General features: G+C 37.8%; 1 protein-coding gene across 5 annotated transcripts in view; it reads left to right on the top strand.

Moving 5' to 3' along the window:
* LOC130909407 (dedicator of cytokinesis protein 9-like) overlaps positions 1-20,447 on the top strand; it is a 48,046-nt gene extending 27,599 nt beyond the window's left edge. Inside the window, exons 31-52 of one of the 5 annotated variants that reach the window (XR_009061750.1) lie at positions 1,061-1,168; positions 3,820-3,901; positions 4,259-4,389; positions 4,536-4,650; positions 5,647-5,713; positions 5,783-5,830; positions 6,257-6,393; positions 6,855-6,970; positions 9,439-9,576; positions 11,201-11,383; positions 11,472-11,585; positions 12,642-12,857; positions 12,953-13,010; positions 13,123-13,229; positions 13,514-13,636; positions 14,722-14,835; positions 15,477-15,623; positions 16,191-16,401; positions 17,002-17,192; positions 19,194-19,294; positions 19,431-19,558; positions 20,302-20,447. Coding sequence is in view for 3 of the 5 variants with exons in the window: in XM_057825829.1 (XP_057681812.1) it covers positions 1,061-1,168; positions 3,820-3,901; positions 4,259-4,389; positions 4,536-4,650; positions 5,647-5,713; positions 5,783-5,830; positions 6,257-6,393; positions 6,855-6,970; positions 9,439-9,576; positions 11,201-11,383; positions 11,472-11,585; positions 12,642-12,857; positions 12,953-13,010; positions 13,123-13,229; positions 13,514-13,636; positions 14,722-14,835; positions 15,477-15,623; positions 16,191-16,401; positions 17,002-17,192; positions 19,194-19,294; positions 19,420-19,558; positions 20,302-20,400 (2,745 nt within the window). In the remaining 2 variants the exon portion in view is untranslated. Of the gene's footprint in view, positions 1-1,060; positions 1,169-3,819; positions 3,902-4,258; positions 4,390-4,535; positions 4,651-5,646; positions 5,714-5,782; positions 5,831-6,256; positions 6,394-6,854; positions 6,971-9,438; positions 9,577-11,200; positions 11,384-11,471; positions 11,586-12,641; positions 12,858-12,952; positions 13,011-13,122; positions 13,230-13,513; positions 13,637-14,721; positions 14,836-15,476; positions 15,624-16,190; positions 16,402-16,601; positions 16,971-17,001; positions 17,193-19,193; positions 19,295-19,419; positions 19,559-20,301 lie in introns of those variants that run through there. The other 4 variants (XM_057825829.1, XR_009061751.1, XM_057825845.1 and 1 more) reach the window with 4 other exon arrangements.
* The last annotated feature ends 102 nt before the right edge of the window (positions 20,448-20,549 follow it).

Below are 20,549 nucleotides of genomic sequence, written 5' to 3'. Positions count from 1 at the left end.
GACATAGATCAGATCACATTTGATGGTGATTTTATGCAGAAATGTGAGAAATTCCAAAAGGTTCAGATACTTTTTGATACCACTTTATGTCTAAAGCGGTCTTTGTAGCAGCCACTATTAAGAAGATGGTCTTTGATAAGACAAAGTGATTTAAAAATTAAAAGGAAGACATGAAAAAAAACACACCAACAACAAATTTCACCTGTTATGTTTGATGTGTAAGAAAGTCTGCAAGAAGCGATAAGCGAAACAATCCCCATTTTAGCTGGAGTGGAAGAGTTATTTTAGTCAAATCTTTTAAATTATTATTATTATTTTTTTTCATAACAAAACAAGACACAACAACACACAAACAAAAACAGAATATGAACGATATCCGCAAATTGATCTGGAAGCAGCAGTCAGTGCACACTCAACGATGGGGAAAACAGAAGGAAAAAACAACATAGACAAACAATACACAGGTACTGTACATTGTCTGGGATCGAAAAAATGGCTACTTAGTTTGCCGTTTCCACTCCAGAGTCACAAAGACTCAGGGGGAACACATAACCTCTACAGGAAAGTAATACTGGACAGCACCTGAGCGTATTTCACAAGGGGGATACAAATTTAGCTCTGTTTACAAAATAATATATGGAAATCAGATTAATTTGAAATTGAGAGCTGAAGGTGCAGGTGGTTTATAAAATAAACGAATAAAGGAAAGGGGGCGGGGGGGCTTTAGCAGCTTAGATAATGATCAGAGCTATCAGAGCCGTTTTAGATTGAGTCTCAAAAAAGTTAAAAATGGTTGCCATGTTTTTTTTTGTATGTCTGGAGAGAACCAGTCACAACAGGTCCTAGGTGTAGAGTTATGTATTTTGTTTAAAAAAACAAACAAACATAAAACCAATTTTACTACAGCTGCAGTCACATTTTGTCTCAGGACAAGTATAATTCATATAAAGTAACATGCAATATGCTATATTGTGTGCGTGGATAGTTTACAATTTCATGAGAGCGCATATAAAATGTTACCAAATTGTGGAATGACTCGTAAAATTAACCTTCATTCCAGGGCCATCAGGCTAGACTTTCCAACCTCTACTTGCCGTTGTTTGGCTTGGTGCAGAAGCACGCCAGAAGGCTGGAAGGCAAGGATTTCGTCCCTCCTAGTCATCGCAATGTAAGCCTGACATCTTGTGGTTTCCAAGTTAATGGCAGCAGAAGCACTAACACTCCGTTGAGCTGATATTGAAAACGCACTAAATCAATTTTAATTACACAGACATTTTCCTTTACGCCTTAGGGTCGCGGCAATCCTAGAAACATTAATTTTACCCTTTTAGAACAATACCGTATTTAATATCATGTGCACAATGATTTACATAGCAACAGTGTTGTTAATCTTACTGAAAAAAGTAATTAATTATAGTTACAAATTACTTCTCCCAAAAAGTAATTGCGTTAGTAACTCAATTACCTGAATGTAAGAGTAATTAGTTACTTGGCAAAGTAATTGGTGATAATTACTTTTTTTTTTTTTTCCCTCAATAAAAAAACAAAACAAAAAAACATTGGCCACACTATGTGAAGTTTTTTGTGAAGGTTTTTGGTACAATTGGCCCGAGCCCAATTCTTTACCCTAATTTACTCTTTACCCTGAATCAACTGTTAAAAGTTGTTAGAATTGCTCCCATTATTGCATTAGTTCCCTTCTCTCTACTTTCGACATATGAAAGTTTTAAAACTGTTTCATCATTTAAAGATAGATTCAAGTCAAGATTTTGCCGATTTAGAAGTATTTTATATAAAAAGTTACTTAGGTTTGCTAGGAAGGTTCTCTACAACAGAGCCGTCCTAAAAAGTCTACTGCTTCAAGATGGCGGCTGTCTACTAACGCATTTAGTGCCATGTCTGTCATTTTGCATCTAGTTATATCTATATACAGTACATGTGATATCTACCATGTCTACCATAACATGCGGGCGTAGTTTGTAGGCTATCGGCTACAACATGTATTATTGGAGCTACCTAGCATCGCGTTTGCTCGGCGTCACAACTTTCTTGCCTCCTCCACACTCCTGCTCTGCTCTGTCGTCTCGGTGAGTCCGTCTCCCTCAGACTTTTCGACCAATATAGTAACGCATAGTAACGCATGCCTTTCCGTCCTCAGTAACGGTAACGGCGTTGCCAAGATGAGAAAAGTAATTAATTAGATTACCCACTACTGAAAAAAATAACGCCGTTAGTAACGCCGTTATATTGTAACGCCGTTATTAACAACACTGCATAGCAAGGGGATACGTCTATTATCCATCCATCCATCCATCCATCCATGCATCCATCCATCGGTGCATATTTGAAATAAAACAATTTAGCCTCCCTTAACTATTTGGTATTTCATTTATGACTTGCGTGAGTCTTCTGTTAAGACACAAAACAGTGATCCTGACTCGATGTGCCTATTAATGGGAAGTTAAACTTCTTTGTTAATCTCGCAAGCCCTAGAATACATTTTAATCAAATATTCATTTATCTAATATAAAACTGAGCCACGTCAGAAGGTTCAAAGAGCTGCATGTGGCTCTGGAGCCGTGGGTTGCTGACCCTGGTTTAACTTGTAAAGACAAGAATTTACGCGCAACTAGAGGCTGAAGGATGCTATGGGGCGCTGTTTGTAAAGCAGCACATTCTCAAAATTACGACATTTTCTCACATTTAGCGCCAAACAGTGTTTAAAATGGTGTGAAATTTTTAGAGTCACCTTTTTTTTTTGCACATTTACAACATTATTTAGCAACTTAAATATTTATTTTTAAATAAGAAGTTTTGGACCTGATTGTTTAAATCCAGAACTAAATATTTAATTTAAATCTTAAACCTATATCCTATATCCTAAATGTTAAATCAGGAAACTGTCGGAACTAAATATTTAGCTTAATATGCAAATTCACATGACTGGAGACCGGAAGTAACAAAATAAAAGCTGGAGCACACAAAATACTCCTTAAATAGTTTCTCCTAAATATGTATTATACCTATGTATATACCTATAACAATGACTCATGTCCAAGAGCAGATTGCCACCTTTGAGTAGGTTTTATTCATTTTCAAGCAATGTACACAGACAGTCTGAGCTACTCCACCAGCTTTTATTTTGTTACTTCCGGTCTCCGGTCGTGTGAATTTGCATATTAAGCTAAATATTTAAAATATTTAAAAACTTCTTATTTAAAAATGAATATTTAAGTTGCTAAAAAATGTTGTAAATGTGCAAAAAAAAAAAGTGACTAAAAATTTCACACCACGTTTTAAACACTGTGTGGTGCTAAATGTGAGAAAATGTCGTAATTTTGAGCATGCGCTGCTTTACAAACGGCGCCCCATTGGAATCCCTTTACTGGCTAACTTTTAACCTGGCATAAATAAATCCATCTGTTGTGCGCATGCTCTCTACTGGAAAATACCTGATCAACAGAGGGCTGCCCTCTACTGGTTAACTACCAACTATGACTCCACAGAAGACCTCGATATTTAAAAAAAAAAAAAAAAAAAAAAAAAAATCAGGCTCAAAACGCGATGGATTCTGGTCCATGCTACATAGCCACCAAATTTCAGGATCATAGGTTCAGGCATGGTAGAGGAGTAGGACTTCAAAATTAGTGTCCACAAGAGGAAAAAGAACACCAACCCGAGTGGTGACATGGCAGCTCGAAAAAAGACAGGAGAAGAAAAATGTCTTTTGTCCTGTTAAGGAAAGGACATATTTAAATACAGTATTTGCCAGAATGTTTTGGAAAATGTGTCCCCTGTTTTGCTGTGTTCTCTCGCCAGAACCCGCAAGAGGATTTGTTGGGAATGAACTCTTTGCTGACCCGTCAGAAGCAGACCACTTACAAAGATGTTTTTGGAGCAAGTGAGTTCAGTCAATTATCTTTCGGTATCATTATAACTTTACTGAAGGAGGATGTTACACTTTTAGGGGCACTAGAACCCCAAGATGTGCCAGAGCATCTGATGCGAACGAATGCCTTCAACCTTTTATATAATAGAGGAGTGGCATCTCAGCCAATGCCTCACTGTTTTATTCAGAGTTTTCCAGTTTGGTGCTTTGATGTTCTCTTCGTGTATGTTAGTTTTCACCCTGTAAAATAAACATGTATGTTTGGTACCTTGAGGAACAAACCTGTGTGTGAGCGGGTAGGCGTAGAATGCTGCTATCTGTAGATGACAATGCAGCTGTGCACTAACCCTGATTTAATTGTCACTGCAGCTTCTCCTTATAGCTCCATTCCCACTTTTGGCTCAGTTCACCTTGCAGACTCCAGAGGCTCCCTGGTCTCCACTGATTCTGAGAACAGCCTGCTAGACAAGAATTGTGATAGGGCACACTTCCTGGAAAAGGTCATATTTTCGTGGGTGTGCATGTTTAGTCTTTACGTCTACTTTTGGGCTTTGGGGACGATTCATTATACACCTAAGAATGCATTTTCCCACTTTCTCACATTTACTTGAATCCTAATTTTAATTTTTCACTCTCTACATATCAGAACCACTGTATATCAACTCTGGGGAGCGCTGTGCCGCATTGTAACAAAATGAACCAAGATGAGAGCAAAAACCTGCTCATGTGTTTTTTGCATATCCTTAAGAATGTGTCAGAAGGTGTGTACATACATACATATATATATATATATATTTTAAAATATTTACAATACTATTTACATTCAAGACATTAAAATCCCCTCAAAAATAGTACGGGAAAGCTGAAATCTCAAATAACTACGTCCAATTTGCTTGATTACACAGTATCACATCATTGGGGCTGTAAGCTTCCTTTGGATCTCCAGGCAATGATTGGACCTATGTACACTTCCACCATTTGAAGATGAAAAACTAATAACATTTCATTTTTATTTTCATTGAAAAAGATAACTGGTTTAAATCAATGGCCATTCTAATATTTGGATGATTAAAATATTTGAGGATGTTTTTTGTACATCCTGCGATTCCTCTCGGGGAAGAAGATTCATGACTTTTGGTGAAGATTTATAATGTATCTGCTCCATTTGTCATGGTCAACCTTAACGTAGGTTGACTTTAAATTGATGAGGGCAGAGCTTTAGACCAGGGGTGTGCATTACGCCGATCGTGATCGACCAATCATTCGCAACGCACATAGTTAATTATGTTGTGTGGGCAACATAACCTCATATGTTTTTTATACCTTTTTTGGACTCCCACTTTGATGTTAAGGTAGCTCACGGCAGGTTGTCTCCTTGAAAAGTAGATCTTGGAGCAAAAAAATTTAATTTATGGGGCTCAAATGAAAAATTAAGCAGTGCACAAAATCAATTTACGGGGTAAACATTCAGAATTCCAATCATTTCACTATATTAATACTTGTAGTTTAATAGCTCATTTATTCCTCATCAGCAATTTATTGGTCACACAGGTGCGACTAATTTAAAAAAAAAAAAAAAGGTCTTCACCTAGAGGCAGTCTCAAGCCCTGTAGCTAAAGAACTTCTGATATACAGTAGTAGCAGTACACCCACGTTAGGTTCGAACCACTGACTCTGAACACCAGATGAATGTTTTAGCATGAACACAATAACAGCTCTGCGTAGACAGTTTGACACCTTGCTTTTATTCCCCTCAGATGCCCTTTGTACGTACTGGAAAAAAGCATCACCATCTGAGCTGATAGACTTTTTTACAATACTGGAGTAAGTATAATGCTGTGGTCTATACTACTGGGTAACCTGAACTTATACTTGACTTTGTTCAACCTGCAGAGTTTGTCTTCATCAATTTAGATACATGGGGAAGCGAGTCATTGTCAGGTAGAGTCAATATATCTTTTTTAAATAGTTGCTGAAATTAATAAATTAACTTACTAATTTTCTGATTAAGAATTTTCTTTGAGTCCTTTGTTCCTTTTGCTTGGATCATCATCATTACTGCTGTTGGCAAATACAGTTAATGCTTTGGCCCTTAACCACTGCTAACTTCTTTGCATGATGTTTCTACTAGGGCATAATATCCCCTTCTTAAAATAACAGCCTAAGTCAGTTTTTACAAAAATCATTAAAATTGTCAGAAAACATCCATAATTCAACACATAGTTCAGTTTTACTTTGTTTCCTGAATAATACGAATAAATAATTACTTAAATTATTTTAAGGTGTCGAAAATTTCTTGTTCATCCCAAACCCCTTGTTTCAGTAAAAGCAAAAGGATTGATGACGTACATGTTTTTCTGCCGATAGGAATCTTGAAGCGGCAATGCCTCTTGGTCCAGACAGGAAGTCCTTGACTCTGCCTGTGTCTCGTAACAGGGCGGGAATCATGCCTGCCCGCTTACAACAGTTTGGGACATTGGAGAACTCGCACGCAGTTAACAACAGTAGGCTTCTGGTGCCTTTTAACAATAGTCACAGATGAGTCAAATTGACAAAAACAACAAAAAAATTCTTTATTTACTGAGTACGGAACCTTTTGGGTGAGTCCAATTTTAACAATTGGCAAAAATCCAACCTCAATATTAGTTTGATGATTTTAGAAAAAAACAACAACTTTACAATGTAGTTAAATAAGATAAGATTTTAATGTAGGAAAAGCAATATAAAACTACAGCCCTATATTATATGGTTCAATACCAATGTAAAATAAAATTGAAAAAAAAGTAAAACTTATGCTGTAGGTGGTTTCTATAATTAAACAGGCCATTAAATAATAATGGAGGCTACAAAGAATTAAAATAACACTATCTTCCAAGCAACATTGGGTAATCAGGCAATATCTCTGGTCTATCACATACAGTATACGACTACAATAAATCCACAAAGATTGTGTTGTTTCTATCAGTGTATTCCTATACAGAAGCTGAAGTGACCAGCCAATGCTTGCTGGAAGCAAACGTGTCCACAGAGGTGTGCCTGACTGTGCTGGACACACTCAGTATCTTCATTATGGCATTCAAGGTACAGTAATTCTGGTGATGACTTTAACAAAATTCCTTTGGAAAAAAACAAAATTGATTATTAAAAATATTTCATTGGAAAAAAAAACTAAGTTTAATTGAAAAACAAACTATTGAAAAACAAATTGAACCCTCTTACTGTGTTTCCATGGATACGGTTAGATGGATACTCTCACACTGTGTGCCGTAGTGTTGCGTAGGCCGCGAACGATTCGTTCAATAGAGCAAATCTTTTGGCACGGCGAGAACTAATGAATTACCTTGTGCATGAATTCATTCTTGAGGATGTTATGACTTGGGTCGGAGGGCGTTAAGACGTAACTGCTGCAGCGTCAGACATCGCACACAACTAATCAGATGCAAGCGTTATCGCAGGCAGAAGAGGGAGCAGAAACAGAATCATGGCACCTGTCACAAACTTCTGACGGGTGGCCAATTAGCAGCCAGTGCACAGTAAGGGGTGGAATTGATTCCCTGTCACTTACTAGGTTCACTTTAGACTACAACTTGATCCTGAACGAACGGAATTGCTTTGTCAATCTCTCTGTGATTCCTACTGCAACGTCACATCCTGTTCACACGCTGAACGAATCAGTAAACGAACAAAGTCGTCAAACAGTTAGTTAGAAATGATTTTTTTTACTGAGTGGATTCTAATGAATCAGGACACTCAAATTAACTGTTGTGCCCATCACTGGTGTGCAGAGTTTGAAAACTGTTTCATTAAATAGACGATTGCTCACCAATTGATTTTGCTGGTTTTTCTTCGAATTAAAGTTACCAATGAAAATTCACAAAAACTCACACCGACTTCAGGTTTACGAGTGAGGGACCCTAGTGGTTGACCTAGACATACAAATACAATATGTACAGTGCAAATAGTTTGTGTTTTAAAAAGAAATACCCAGTTAGAAATATAATTTCACATTTATCTGTGTATGAATGTTGCATAAATTACCCTGCCAAGTCCGTTCATGTGAATGGGACTAATCTTACCTTTGAATATATTTTTATGGTTTAAGAACATTTAAATAATATTGATTAAAGAAAAAAAAAAGTATACACACACACACACACACACACACACACACACACACACACACACACACACACATACATACATATATATATATATATATATATACATATATATATGTGTTTGACTTTGCACTTTTGCCTACTGGACTATTTTTTCCCCTTTACATCAGGGATGTCCAAACTTTTTGCAATGGGGGCCAGATTTGGTGCGGTAAAAATGTGGGGGGGGGGCCACCTTGGCTGACGTCTTTTATGTAGAACAATATATTTAAGCAAATTTTAGCAAGCCATTCTGTGTGTCACATTTGCTTTATTATTTTTTTATTAATAATTTCAACAATCTCGCAACTAGCCTTTGTGGCGTTCTCTTTCGACCCTCGGGCTCTTGCGAAATACTGCTGCTGTGAAGTTAAACTAGCTTCAAGTTGCTTCAATTTCTCGCGACGTATATTCCCTGTAATCTTGTCGTACATGTCAGCGTGTCTTGTTTGGAATATTAGCTCACATTGAACTCTTTAAAAACAGCGAATGTCTCTTTGCAAATGAGACAGACAGTTGTTGCGTACTGTAGTGAAGAAATAGTCCAATTTCCACCTATCCTTGAAGCGCCAGCCGTCGCAGTCAACTTTCTTTTTTTGTTGATTGTCGCCATTTTAGAAAATTGGGAGTAAAGGGTCACACGGGGTAATTTTGCTTCGAGTGCTGCTGCCTTTTCGTGGGTGAATGAGGAGCGGCATTTAGTGTGTAAGATACTTCATATGCTGGTAGCAGTATTAGTGACCAATTTATTAATTCTGTGTGTGGGCCAGACGTTATTGATTTTATGACAGAGGCTGGGGGCCGGATTATATTTGACCACGGGCCGCATTTGGGCCCCGGGCTGGACTTTGGACATGTCTGCTTTACATGTATTTGTCATATCACCTGATCATTATTATGATTAGAATCTCATCTCATTATTTATTTATTATTATTTTTCAACTTGGATGGATTTGATTTCGTTATTGAATGTAAATGCAATCAGATCATAATATTGACACCCTCATAATATAATTGCCCAAATCAATTTTCCTTTTTTTTTTTCAGAAGGAAGTCAGAATGTTAAACATAATATATTAATTTATTATTGTACTTTAAGAGTAGAATGGAATTATCGGTTCAAGTAAGGATGTGTGAGATTTTACCTTGGATGCTAGGATCATAAAACGATTTTTAAAGCAAAAAAAAAAAAAAAAAAAAAAAGAAACAAAAAACACAGATTTTTAAGCTAATCATCCATTAAGCAAGATGTGCATATATTTTAGAGAAGTGATAATACTTAAATGGAGCGTGCGCAACACTCTACAGGTATGAAAAGTTGAGCTTCAAGGCAATCTATAAACTATATCATATAACAAATGCTTTTATAACACAAAGGTTTTCGTCCCACAGAGCCAGCTGAACTCAGATCTAGGCCACAACCCATTGATGAAGAAAGTATTTGAGGTGCATCTATGCTTACTGCAGATCCCTCAGTCTGAAGCTGCTCTCAAACAGATTTTCACCTCATTGAGAACCTTTATCTACAAGGTGAACCATCTTGCTTGCTGTTGGTATTACAAAAAACTACTGCAATACCATGAAAATGTATATAATGAATGAATCAATGATTGGTTAATCAATTATGGTTTGTGTCTAACTTCTTTGTTCTGCCTCATTGCTCCAAAGCTGCTTGCCGTTGTGCAAAGGAAGGTCCGTAAATGAATTTATGTCAACCATTGACCTCACACTGTTGAACATTTTTGGGCTGCTCTAGAATGGAGATTGGAGGCTCAGATCCATCCTGAATGACAAAATGTCTTATTGGTTTCTTGCCTGGTTACCCCAAAATGCATGCCTATTTTAGTGTATCCTGTCTCCAGAAAGGGCTGTACAATGTTCATCAGAAATTTTCCAGGTCTGGTGTCACTAAAGATATACTTTGTAGTTCATATCCAAACTAAAAACGACACTATTTTCTATTTAAAGTAGTACTCATTGAATCTCCATTCCCTGTCTTTGCTGCCAAACCTTCATGCACTAATGGAAGGATATTTCCAGGATCCTCTGCAACCCAAGAAAATGCTGCAATCTTGATGTTGATTTCTTTTTCTTGGCCATAAACGTTTTGATGCTCAGGGCAATGATTGTCAATGCATTCAGACATGAGTTGTCCTGCCACAGCTCTCACATCTTAAGTGTTGAACCATAGGCGGAGTTTGATTTTTGGGGCGGGGGGGGCACAACATGTTGATGACCCCGAAACGCAGTGTCAGCAATGAAATGAACTTGCAAGAATATTTATGATAATAAGTTGACAATGAGCGTTTATTGTTTCTCATCATTCTTAAGGAGAATTGTAAATCAGGCCGCTTAGGCAATACTTTTCGCCAAGATGGTCATCCATTGTATATGGTACGCCCGCCGGTGTCGTGCCAATGTAGTTACCCCAGTCAAAAATTGTATCCCCAGGGCGGAGCCATATGGAGGTACATTTGTGTCTTTATTATTCATTCAAAGAAAAATTTGCTTCATTAAAAAAAAAAAAAAGTTGCTTTAATCAAAATATATATTTTCAATTAAAAAAAGGTCGCTTCAATAAAAAAAAATGTTTGCAAAAATAAATTTGAAACCCCCCAAAAAATGCATGTGAAAGCTATTTTTCTTTGATTGAATTTTTTTTTTTTTTCTGATAGAAGTCAAGTTTTTTTGGATTGAAGCACCTCTTTTTGATTGAAATAAAATTTGTGTATGGGCCACATTTTGGCTGGGACGTTTTTGTCTTTATTATTCAATCAAAAAGTAAGTTGCTTAAAAAATATATTTTCAAAAATAAAAATCACACCAATCAAAAAAAAAAAAAAAAAAAAAAAAAAAATTCAATCATATAAAACATTTTTGAATGCGAAAAAATATTTGAGATCGAAAAATTTGGATTTGAACACCTAATTTTTCATTGAAAAAGTTTTCTTTGATTGAAGCAATCCTTTTTGTGTTTGGGCCATATTATGGGTAAGACATTTGTAAATCATTCAATCCCCAAAAATTTGCTTCAATTAAAAAAAAAAAAAAAAAAAAAAAACTTGTAACTGTAACCTGTAACTTTTCTGACACACTTCGTATTCGGCACAGTCCTGCAAAATGTAATATTTCATTTACTGTACATATCCTCTAGTTCCCCTGCACATTCTTCAATGGCCGAGCAGACATGTGTGGCTCCTTATGCTATGAAATTTTGAAGTGTTGCAACTCGAAACTAAGTTCCCTCCGCAATGCTGCAGCCAATCTTCTTTACATCCTAATGAAGAGCAACTTTGACTACACCGGACGTAAATCGTTTGTCAGAAGCCACCTGCAGGTACCTGTTTTAATTGAAAATGATTCTTGATACTGTATACCAACACAGTGTTTGCATCTCAGATTTGTTTGCTCTCCGTTCTGCTAAGGTGATAATTGCTGTCAGTCAGCTGATTGCTGATGTCATTGGCATCGGTAGCACGCGTTTCCAGAGATCTCTGTCTATCATTAACAACTGTGCAAATGCTGATCAAAGCATCAAGGTCAGTTGTCCGTGTGTTGTGACATCTCACACGTAAATGAAATCAGTATGTTTTTATGACATTTCAAACAAAAAATGTTACTTACTGTAACCACTCACTCAGTACAGTACATGCTGCAAAGCCTCCCGTAAATGTGATAGTCAGGATTTTTGTGTGATGAATTTCCACCATTTTGTTTATTTCGAGCCTGTGTTTGACTATTGCCCCAAAAGTCAGCTGGGATATACTCCAACATAACACATGGTATTAACTGGGATAGGTGGTATGGATAATTACTGTATTGGCCCGAATATAAGACGGCCCTGATTATAAGACGACCCCCTCTCTTTCAAGACTCAAGTTTGAAAAATGACTTTTTGAACACCAAATTAATTTTCATACAGAAAATTATTACAGTACATCCGAAACAATTGATATGTTATTTATCGTCATTCAAATCTTAATATCTGAACATTTAAATATGTAAACTAAAGTGCAATGACAATCGTAAATGAATGGCTTCTCGTTTTTGAAATGTAAATAAACCAATCTATTGTGATAAAACAACAAAATTGCAATAACTGCATTATCCATCAAAGTGAAGTCTAACTGTAACTGTAGTCTTGAAACAAATCTGAATAAGGAAAAACATTGCAGTAAAATAATGCAAATTGGTCAAACTAAAAAGAGTAGCTGGGATCTGTCATGACAGAACATCGCTTCAATGATATCTGGCGCCATCTAGCGTCGTGAATGGGTATAATGTCTAGACCTCGAATATAGGACGACCCCCTCTTTTTCAGTGTTATTTCAATGCAAAAAACATCGTCTTATATTCGGGCCAATACGGTAAATGGATGGGTGGATGAATAGTTTAGTTTACATCACTTCAACCTACTTGCGCCCAACACATTACCTTATGTGTGTCACTCCAGTTTATTGAATGATACTTTAGTTCATTTAGTTTAGATAGTGGGTTTGCCTGGACGCAAATCTGAAATAAAGTGTTAAAGGGTTAGGTTACCTGAGTTCGGTTTACTTGTTGTCTGTAGTTAATGACACTACTGTGTTTTATAGCACACTGCGTTCCCATTAGATGTGAAGGACCTGACCAAACGAATCAGAACAGTGCTGATGGCCACTGAGCAAATGAAGGAGCATGAAAATGACCCAGAAATGTTGGTGGATCTCCAATACAGTTTAGCTAAGTCCTACACAAGTACACCAGAGCTCCGCAAGACTTGGCTGGACAGCATGGCACGAATCCATACTAAAAATAGTGACCTTTCGGAGGTGCTTGCAGAAGAAATACTGAAATATCAATATTGAAGAACTAGATGTTTGGTTACTATTTTGAGTCTGATCTGTTTTGTCTGCTTCTCTTTTAGGCAGCCATTTGCTACGTGCATGTTGCAGCTCTGGTTGCCGAGTACTTGTGGAGGAAAGGTGAACTTACTGTTCCTGCATTTGCTCCCACATTTTTTGACCCCACAACAAATTAGATTACACTGTAATGAACGGGCCTTATGTTTTGCTTCTGTCTCTTTCTGTTCACAAGGAATGTTCAGACATGGTTGCTCAGCTTTTCGTGTCATCACTCCAAACATTGATGAAGAGGCAGCCATGCTGGAGGATGTAGGGATGGAAGACGTTCATTTTAATGAGGTTCGCCCTTCACGTGCCACTCCAAAGTCCAGATACAGCATTTTTTTCTTCACTATCACACGTGTCACCTAATGCCTGTTTAGCATTGCCCTTATCTCTGTCAAGAGTGTTAATTGCAGTGTGAAGGTATGATGGGAAACTGAAATAGACTTTGACACAGGGGCTGGTCCAATGTTGCATACACTTTTGGCACCGTGTCAGTGAACCACACCTTAGTGGGCAATTCAGTCAAAGATGACATTAATCAGGGCAATTAATTGACTGCAAAGATTATGTATGTACAGGATGTATTGATGGAGCTGTTGGAGGAGTGTGCTGAAGGTCTTTGGAATGCAGAGCGCTATGAGCTCATTGCTGATGTCTACAGGCTCATCATTCCCATCCATGAAAAACGCAGAGATTTTGAGGTACCAGTTGATATTTTTGAGAAAACCACTATTATATGCCCCATCAAACCTTGACTCTCACTGTACCCCAATTTTTTTTATTCATTTATCTATTTTCAACAGTAAAACAGATTTCAGTCTCTATCACCAGAAGTGTCCTTTGACAATTTCCCATTTGAGATGTTATGCCGTTAGAAATGCATATTGATCAAGCTCCCATACTTAAAAAGAAATGGAAAAAAAAAAAACCCAAAAACTTATTTATTCATTTTGGATTCTTAATGATCTAAAAAATTCTTCGAATTGGGGATGTGGCTGTATTCAGTGTAACCAATCATATTCAAACAGCTGCTCGATGGGAGTCACTTGATGGGATGGATATACACCTGTCATTATTTCAAGAGCTCAACCCTTTTCCTGATGTGTTTTCTTCATAGCAGAAGCCTGAACGTTTTGTAAAATGTTATTTTGAACTATTCATGGCTTCATCATGACCAAGGCCCCAGTTCCCGCTAAAGAAAAAAATGCCTCAAAGCATGCTGCTTGCTAATACCATAATTTGCTGTAGATATGATGCTCTTTTAATGATGAGCAATGCTATGTTTGCCAGTCATGTTTTGGAATTATGGGTATTAAGCCTTGGTTTTATGGAAGCGTATCAAAATTTACCAAAATCTATCCCCCTTTAAAATGAGTCTGAATGGGATGGGTTCATTATCTCAAAATTTTTTTCAATTGAGTTGTAAAGGATATATGGCAAAATAGTGTTTAAATTGACCTTTGTTACAAAACCTGCCCTTTTAACAGGTGTGGGTAGAATTATCACAACTCTACCACTGTGCACTGTACTTTCTGATGTTTGTAATGTGTCAGCTTCGATAGACCCCAACACCACTGTGACCCAGGGCAGATTACATGGTGTACAAGATTTATAGAAAAACTCCATTGTTCGATGCTTGAGAAAGACGAAGCCTGACTTTCCTTTCTTTATACTGTTTAGAGTTATTATTATTAATTATAATTATTATTATCAAAAGCACAGATCACTTACCAAATTATTTAACCAATCGACTCTTTTTTTTTTTTTTTTTTTTTTAATTCTGCAGAAACTGACACACGTGTATGATACGCTCCACCGTGCCTACACCAAAGTTTTGGAAGTGATACATACTGGAAAGCGTGTGCTTGGTACATACTTCAGAGTGGCATTTTTTGGACAGGTAATGGGTTACCCTTGAATAATTAAATATTTATGGTATTAGTCGTCCTACGCAGGGCTATAGGGGCTGTGGGGCCCCCGCTGCACTCTGGTTGTGTGCTCCCTTAACCATTTCCAATAGCTAGTAGGGGAATTTCTCTAGATCCTGGGGTGTGGTTAGTGTTCCATTGGCTATGGCCCACGGACCGAGGGGCACGCTGTCCCTGCTCCCAGCCGGGATGGTGGAGCGGTGCCAGGCCCGGGAGACAGCTCATGTGTAGCAGTTTCGTTCTCTGCAACGACAATGGGCACAGGTGGGAGTTCGAATTGAACCCCCGATCCTTTGATCAGTGGATGAACCATTCAAACCACCTGCATCACCGTCACCCCAAGGTTTTAACAAAGAACGTTTCTAGACTGTGTTCGTATTTGCCCATGCCATTCAAGAGTATATAGGTCAGGGGTGTCAAGAGCCACTGTTCTCTTGTTCCAACTAATCCAGCAGAGACTTGATTGAGCCTGCACCCACTGTGGTCCTTTGTGGAATAGTTTAGACACCCCTGGTGTAGGTGTTTTAAGCATTTGTGCCATATTTTTGCATGTTGATTAACCCTGCTTAGAGTTTAATGACTGCTAATGTGTTCTTACTATCCTCCCTTGTAGAGCTTTTTTGAGGATGAAGATGGCAAAGAATACATCTACAGGGAGCCAAAGTTCACACCTCTGTCTGAGATTTCACAAAGGCTCTTGAAGCTGTATTCGTACAAGTTTGGTCAAGACAATGTGAAAATTATTCACGACTCAGGAAAGGTGAGAAAAGATTTTTAGCCCAACACAAATTCCCACTTCCTTGTTGTAGCATCAGAAAACATGAAATGGTTTGGTAAAAAACTGTGACTTCATTGTATGTGCAATGCCATGGTAGTGGCTCTGGAACTCTATTTGATGTGTGGCTGAGTGGAGCCCAGAGTGTTGCAGTGCAGTATCTTTTTGACGGCTCATAGACTCGATCGATAAATCACACACTGTATGGACAAAATTATTTGTCCAGGGACCAAATTCCTCTTGCAGCCTTATGGGAACAGTTCTAGTTCAGTTTTTTTTAAATCCTCTTGAATGAATGTGCCCTAGCACAAATAAAAAATCTAAAACAAAATACATGGTTTAAAGAATGGGTGTGGAATAACTTAAGAGACCTCAAACTCGGAACTCTTTTAGGTTCTTTTATAGTGTATAGAATGATTCAACAGAAGTTGAAAAACCTTTTGTTCTCTCTGCAAAGAGCATTTCATATGTTGCACCTTTTTAGTCCTTATAGGTTCAATATCTATTGCCCCAGTATTTTTTATCTTTATAATGAATAGTCCATATTCACAGGTGAATCCAAAGGACCTGGACTCCAAGTATGCCTACATTCAGCTGACGCATGTTGTGCCATACCTCGATGACAAGGAGTTGGAGGAAAGGAAGACCAACTTTGAAAAAAGCCACAATATTCGTCGTTTTGTGTTTGAGACACCCTTTACAATTTCTGGCAAGAAACAGGGTGGTGTGGAAGAGCAGTGTAAACGACGAACCATTCTAACCAGTAGGTTATTGGTGATGTCCACACACTAACTGACAAAGAATTCTTGCTTTTGTCAAAATAACCTTACATTTTTCAATTTAAAGCACACCAAACATATCCGAACTGTTATCATATCTGAACTGTTGCGCAGCGTGAGGTTTGGCAAATCATTTTTAAGAGTTCTCAACTGAAGAAGAAATATGTTGATTTGACCTTTTCAGAGGTTCTTTAATACTCTTAATGAAAGGGAGATGACGACAAACAATTCAGGATCAATAAGAAAGCAAAAATCACCAAGCTAAAAGAACAATGAAAAGCTGGCTGACCAGGACTGAATCTCCTAGATTTCCCCAGGTGCCTTTGAGAATACTGGCAATGAATGAATACGTATGATCATATGAAACGAACAAATGTGTAGGAATAAATAAACCTATCTACAGATGGCGATTCAAAATTTGAATCACTGGTGAAAAGCATTGCATCATTGTAGATGTATCAGACATTCAAACATGTACATTAGCTTGGAACACACAAGGCTATACTGTACTTGTGTGTCAGTGTGTCAAAAATGCTTTTTCCTTAAAACATATTGTATTCTACATATTATTGTTTCCCCCATAGCCACCCACTGTTTCCCTTATGTGAAGAAGCGCATTGCTGTAATGTACCAACACCAAAGTGATCTTAGCCCTATCGAGGTCGCCATTGATGAGATGAGTGCGAAAGTGACCGAACTGCAGTTGCTGTCCTCGGCCTCTGAGGTGGACATGATTCGCCTACAGCTTAAATTGCAAGGAAGCGTCTGTGTTCAGGTACATGTGACAATGTTTTTTCTCATTATCGTTTGCTAAGACAGTGGGGCTGTTAAATGTTCAAATACACAAAAGTTTAAATAGGTAGATAATGTATCGTTTTATAGATGATGACCAGTGTTGGGAATAACGCCGTTATAAATAATGCCGTTACATAGCGGCGTTATTTTTTCAGAAACGGGGTAATCTAACTAATTATTTTTTCCGCCGTTACAACGCTGTTACCGTTACTGGCGGTCAAAAGCGGTGCGTTACTTACTTTGAATAAATTGAAGAAACTACCAGCCGTAGCGAGTCTACTCTGCTCTGTTTATTTGTCATCCAAGACTTGGGGTGCATTCAGGTTCATGCCAATGAAAATAGTAAACACACATAGCCTACCTTTGCAAGAACGATGGAGTTGCCGTTTGATACGGTCATAATGTGCAGGTCCTGCATCCATCTGCAGCAAAACTGTTCGTAGCTTTGTAGCGATTTGTAATTTCGGAGTCGCTGATGAGTTTAGTAACCTACACCAAACAATAAACACAGCAGAATGTCCATTTCGCGTAATTGTGGAAGCCCGTCGACATCTTTACTCCATTTGTCTTCGGCTTGCTTGTAAGGGTCAACATTGTTCACATCCTTAAGTTTGATCACAGATCTGTTCTTTGCCTTAGTAATGAACTATCGAACTGGCAAGTCAAAGTTTAATGTCCCGCGAGCCAGACCTGCTTCCAATATGACTGCGTTGTTGTCAAATCTCACATGATCCCCCATTCTGTGATGTAAACGCTCGAGCCTAATAGCGCACGTACTCCAGAGCCGGTGTTTTCACACACAAACCGGAACAGTGCGTGCTGTAAACACACACACGCAAAACAGATGCAGAGGGATATGATGGCAGGCATTCAGAGGAAAATGTGTCCTTTACGAGGTGGAGATATAAACACTATTTCAAGTTGGTCGAAATTAAAGGAAAGAACGTGCATGTAAAGTGTAATTTATGTCCCGGGGCAAAGCTTTTGTCTACATCTGTGGTAAGCAATTCAAATCTGTTTATTTTTGTTGCACTTCAAATGCAGGATAAATGTGTTGCTGGCGAGGTGCAATAAATATTACAAGGTTCTATAACACACCTACCTGTCTGTTCTTCTCTATTCAACTGACTCGAATACTGCTCAGAAAATTTCAAATTCTTTGACATACAACAACTTCTTTTTAAACTAACGGAAATAGTTACTTTCACTGGTAACTAGTTACTTTTACTATAAAGTAATTCAGTTACTAACTCAGTTACTTTTTTGAAGAAGTAGTGAGTAACTACAATTTTTTAAAGACACGTGCCCAACACTGATGATGACAACAGGATGGAACATATTTACAGTTAAAATGGTTATTTGCAGTATTTACAGTTGTAATATCGTCAAGTCACATTCAGTATTAGAAAAGTTCCGGAAAAGTCCCAAGGGCCACAGGGCTTTTTACTGAAAACCCTTGAAGGACTTTTACTTTTTTTGTGAAGTTAAAAGGGAATTCATATCATTCTTTTTTTTAAGTAAATCGAGAAAATATCTCCTGTCTTGTTTAGTTCGCCTCTTTAGTAGGCTAATACAATGTTTGATTAATGGAAATCATGAGGTGAACAAAGCACCCTTGTCCTCCTTACAGGGAAGCTTAATTTACTCTTCCAAGGCTGCTCATAATGCTTCTCAATAGTGCATCACCGCCCTATGATCCTTCAATGAATATATGCCACCACTATTCCGGGTAAATGTAAACATTAATGCCATGCACAGTATATCTAAAACTAATTTTGTGCACACCAAATTTGTAGCACCTGCGTAAAAGAATGATTGTTTTCCCCCTCGATTTTGGGTTACGCCAAGAAAATCCGTAAAATTTCAGGGTCAAAAAAATAATATCTAAGGTATTTTCAACAGTAGAGCTTGGCAATGCCAGCAGAAAGCATCTAAAAAAATATGAAACATACTGCAATAATCAAGCATTCATTCTCCCCAGGTCAATGCTGGCCCACTTGCTTATGCCAGAGCCTTTTTGGATGATATTTGTGCCAAGAAATATCCAGACAATAAGGTCAAACAGCTCAAAGAGGTCTTCAGGTTAGTACAAAGGCACATTTTCTGCATATGCGTTTTCACTCCACTTCGCTTCACCTCACTTTTATTCCGAATCCATTTATTGTAACTTTCAACTGAAACTAAAAGTTTGGGCCTTGCTTTGGCAGGAATTTTGCAGAGGCTTGTGGCCAGGCACTGGCTGTAAATGAACGGCTGATTAAAGAGGATCAGCACGAGTATCATGATGAAATGAAGGCTAACTACAGGGATCTTACCAGGGAGCTATCAAATATCATGCATGAGCAGGTAGGTACTCAGAATCTCAAGGGTGAAGTGACATTTAGAGGATGTGATCTGATAATAGAAAAGATTAATTGCATTTCTGTTCATTTCATTAAGAAAAGATGATTTAAATTACGAGTGTTGTCCTAGAATGAAATAAACTCATACCAAGGCACAAATCTACTGTACAAAATTATTGTTCAGATACATAATATTTATTTGAATGCTTATTTGTTTTTCTTTATTGCAGTGATCATTGTGCTGTCCTAATAACTACTAGGGCTCTATTTTTATTGTAGGGCTGACTAAATACAAGTGCTTGTTTGCATTATTTTTTTTTTTTTAACAGTCTGTAAGATGATTTTGAACCCATCCGTGCGCATGACTAAGGACATCCTCCCTTCATAATGATAATTTGCTGGAAGAAAGTTGATCTAAAATAAATGAATAAATGAATAAATCTCCAGCTGTGAAAATGCTCCACTTGCGCTCATGGTGCTGGGATTATGCATTACATCCTCTTCTGCACAATGTCCCTCCATATGAAACTCTGAGTGCGCCATATTTAAAGGGAATTAGAGGATCCTCTTGGCGGTGACTTAGGTCAGATGTAAACACTCTCCGCAGTTGCGCAACCTTCTAGTCCCGCCGTACACTACAGTTTTGTATAGTCCAGCTATTGACATTTGGATATAGGGCCTTTTTCTATTAACATTTTTGAAAATGTAGTAAATTTTCTGAACTTTAAATTGTACTATTTCTTTCAGATTAACCCAGTGAACGATGGCAACAGCGGCTCTCTGTCTGACTCAATAGGCCTCTACAGTACAATTGGTGGCACATCCAGCAGTGGCACAATGTTCTGATATTTTTATATCAAATACTAAGCTCTACCTTTTTTGTGATTTAGTCCGCTCCAGATTTAAATACCTAAATAAGTGTCAGGTATACTAAACTAGCTTCCATTGTCAGTTATTGCTGCTTCGCTCTCCTGCTGTTATCACTAGGTCCTTTT

The sequence above is a fragment of the Corythoichthys intestinalis genome, chromosome 2 (genome assembly GCF_030265065.1).
Source record: "Corythoichthys intestinalis isolate RoL2023-P3 chromosome 2, ASM3026506v1, whole genome shotgun sequence".
In the NCBI taxonomy this organism is placed as follows: domain Eukaryota; kingdom Metazoa; phylum Chordata; class Actinopteri; order Syngnathiformes; family Syngnathidae; genus Corythoichthys; species Corythoichthys intestinalis.
This window is presented reverse-complemented; position numbering and strand designations above follow the sequence as displayed.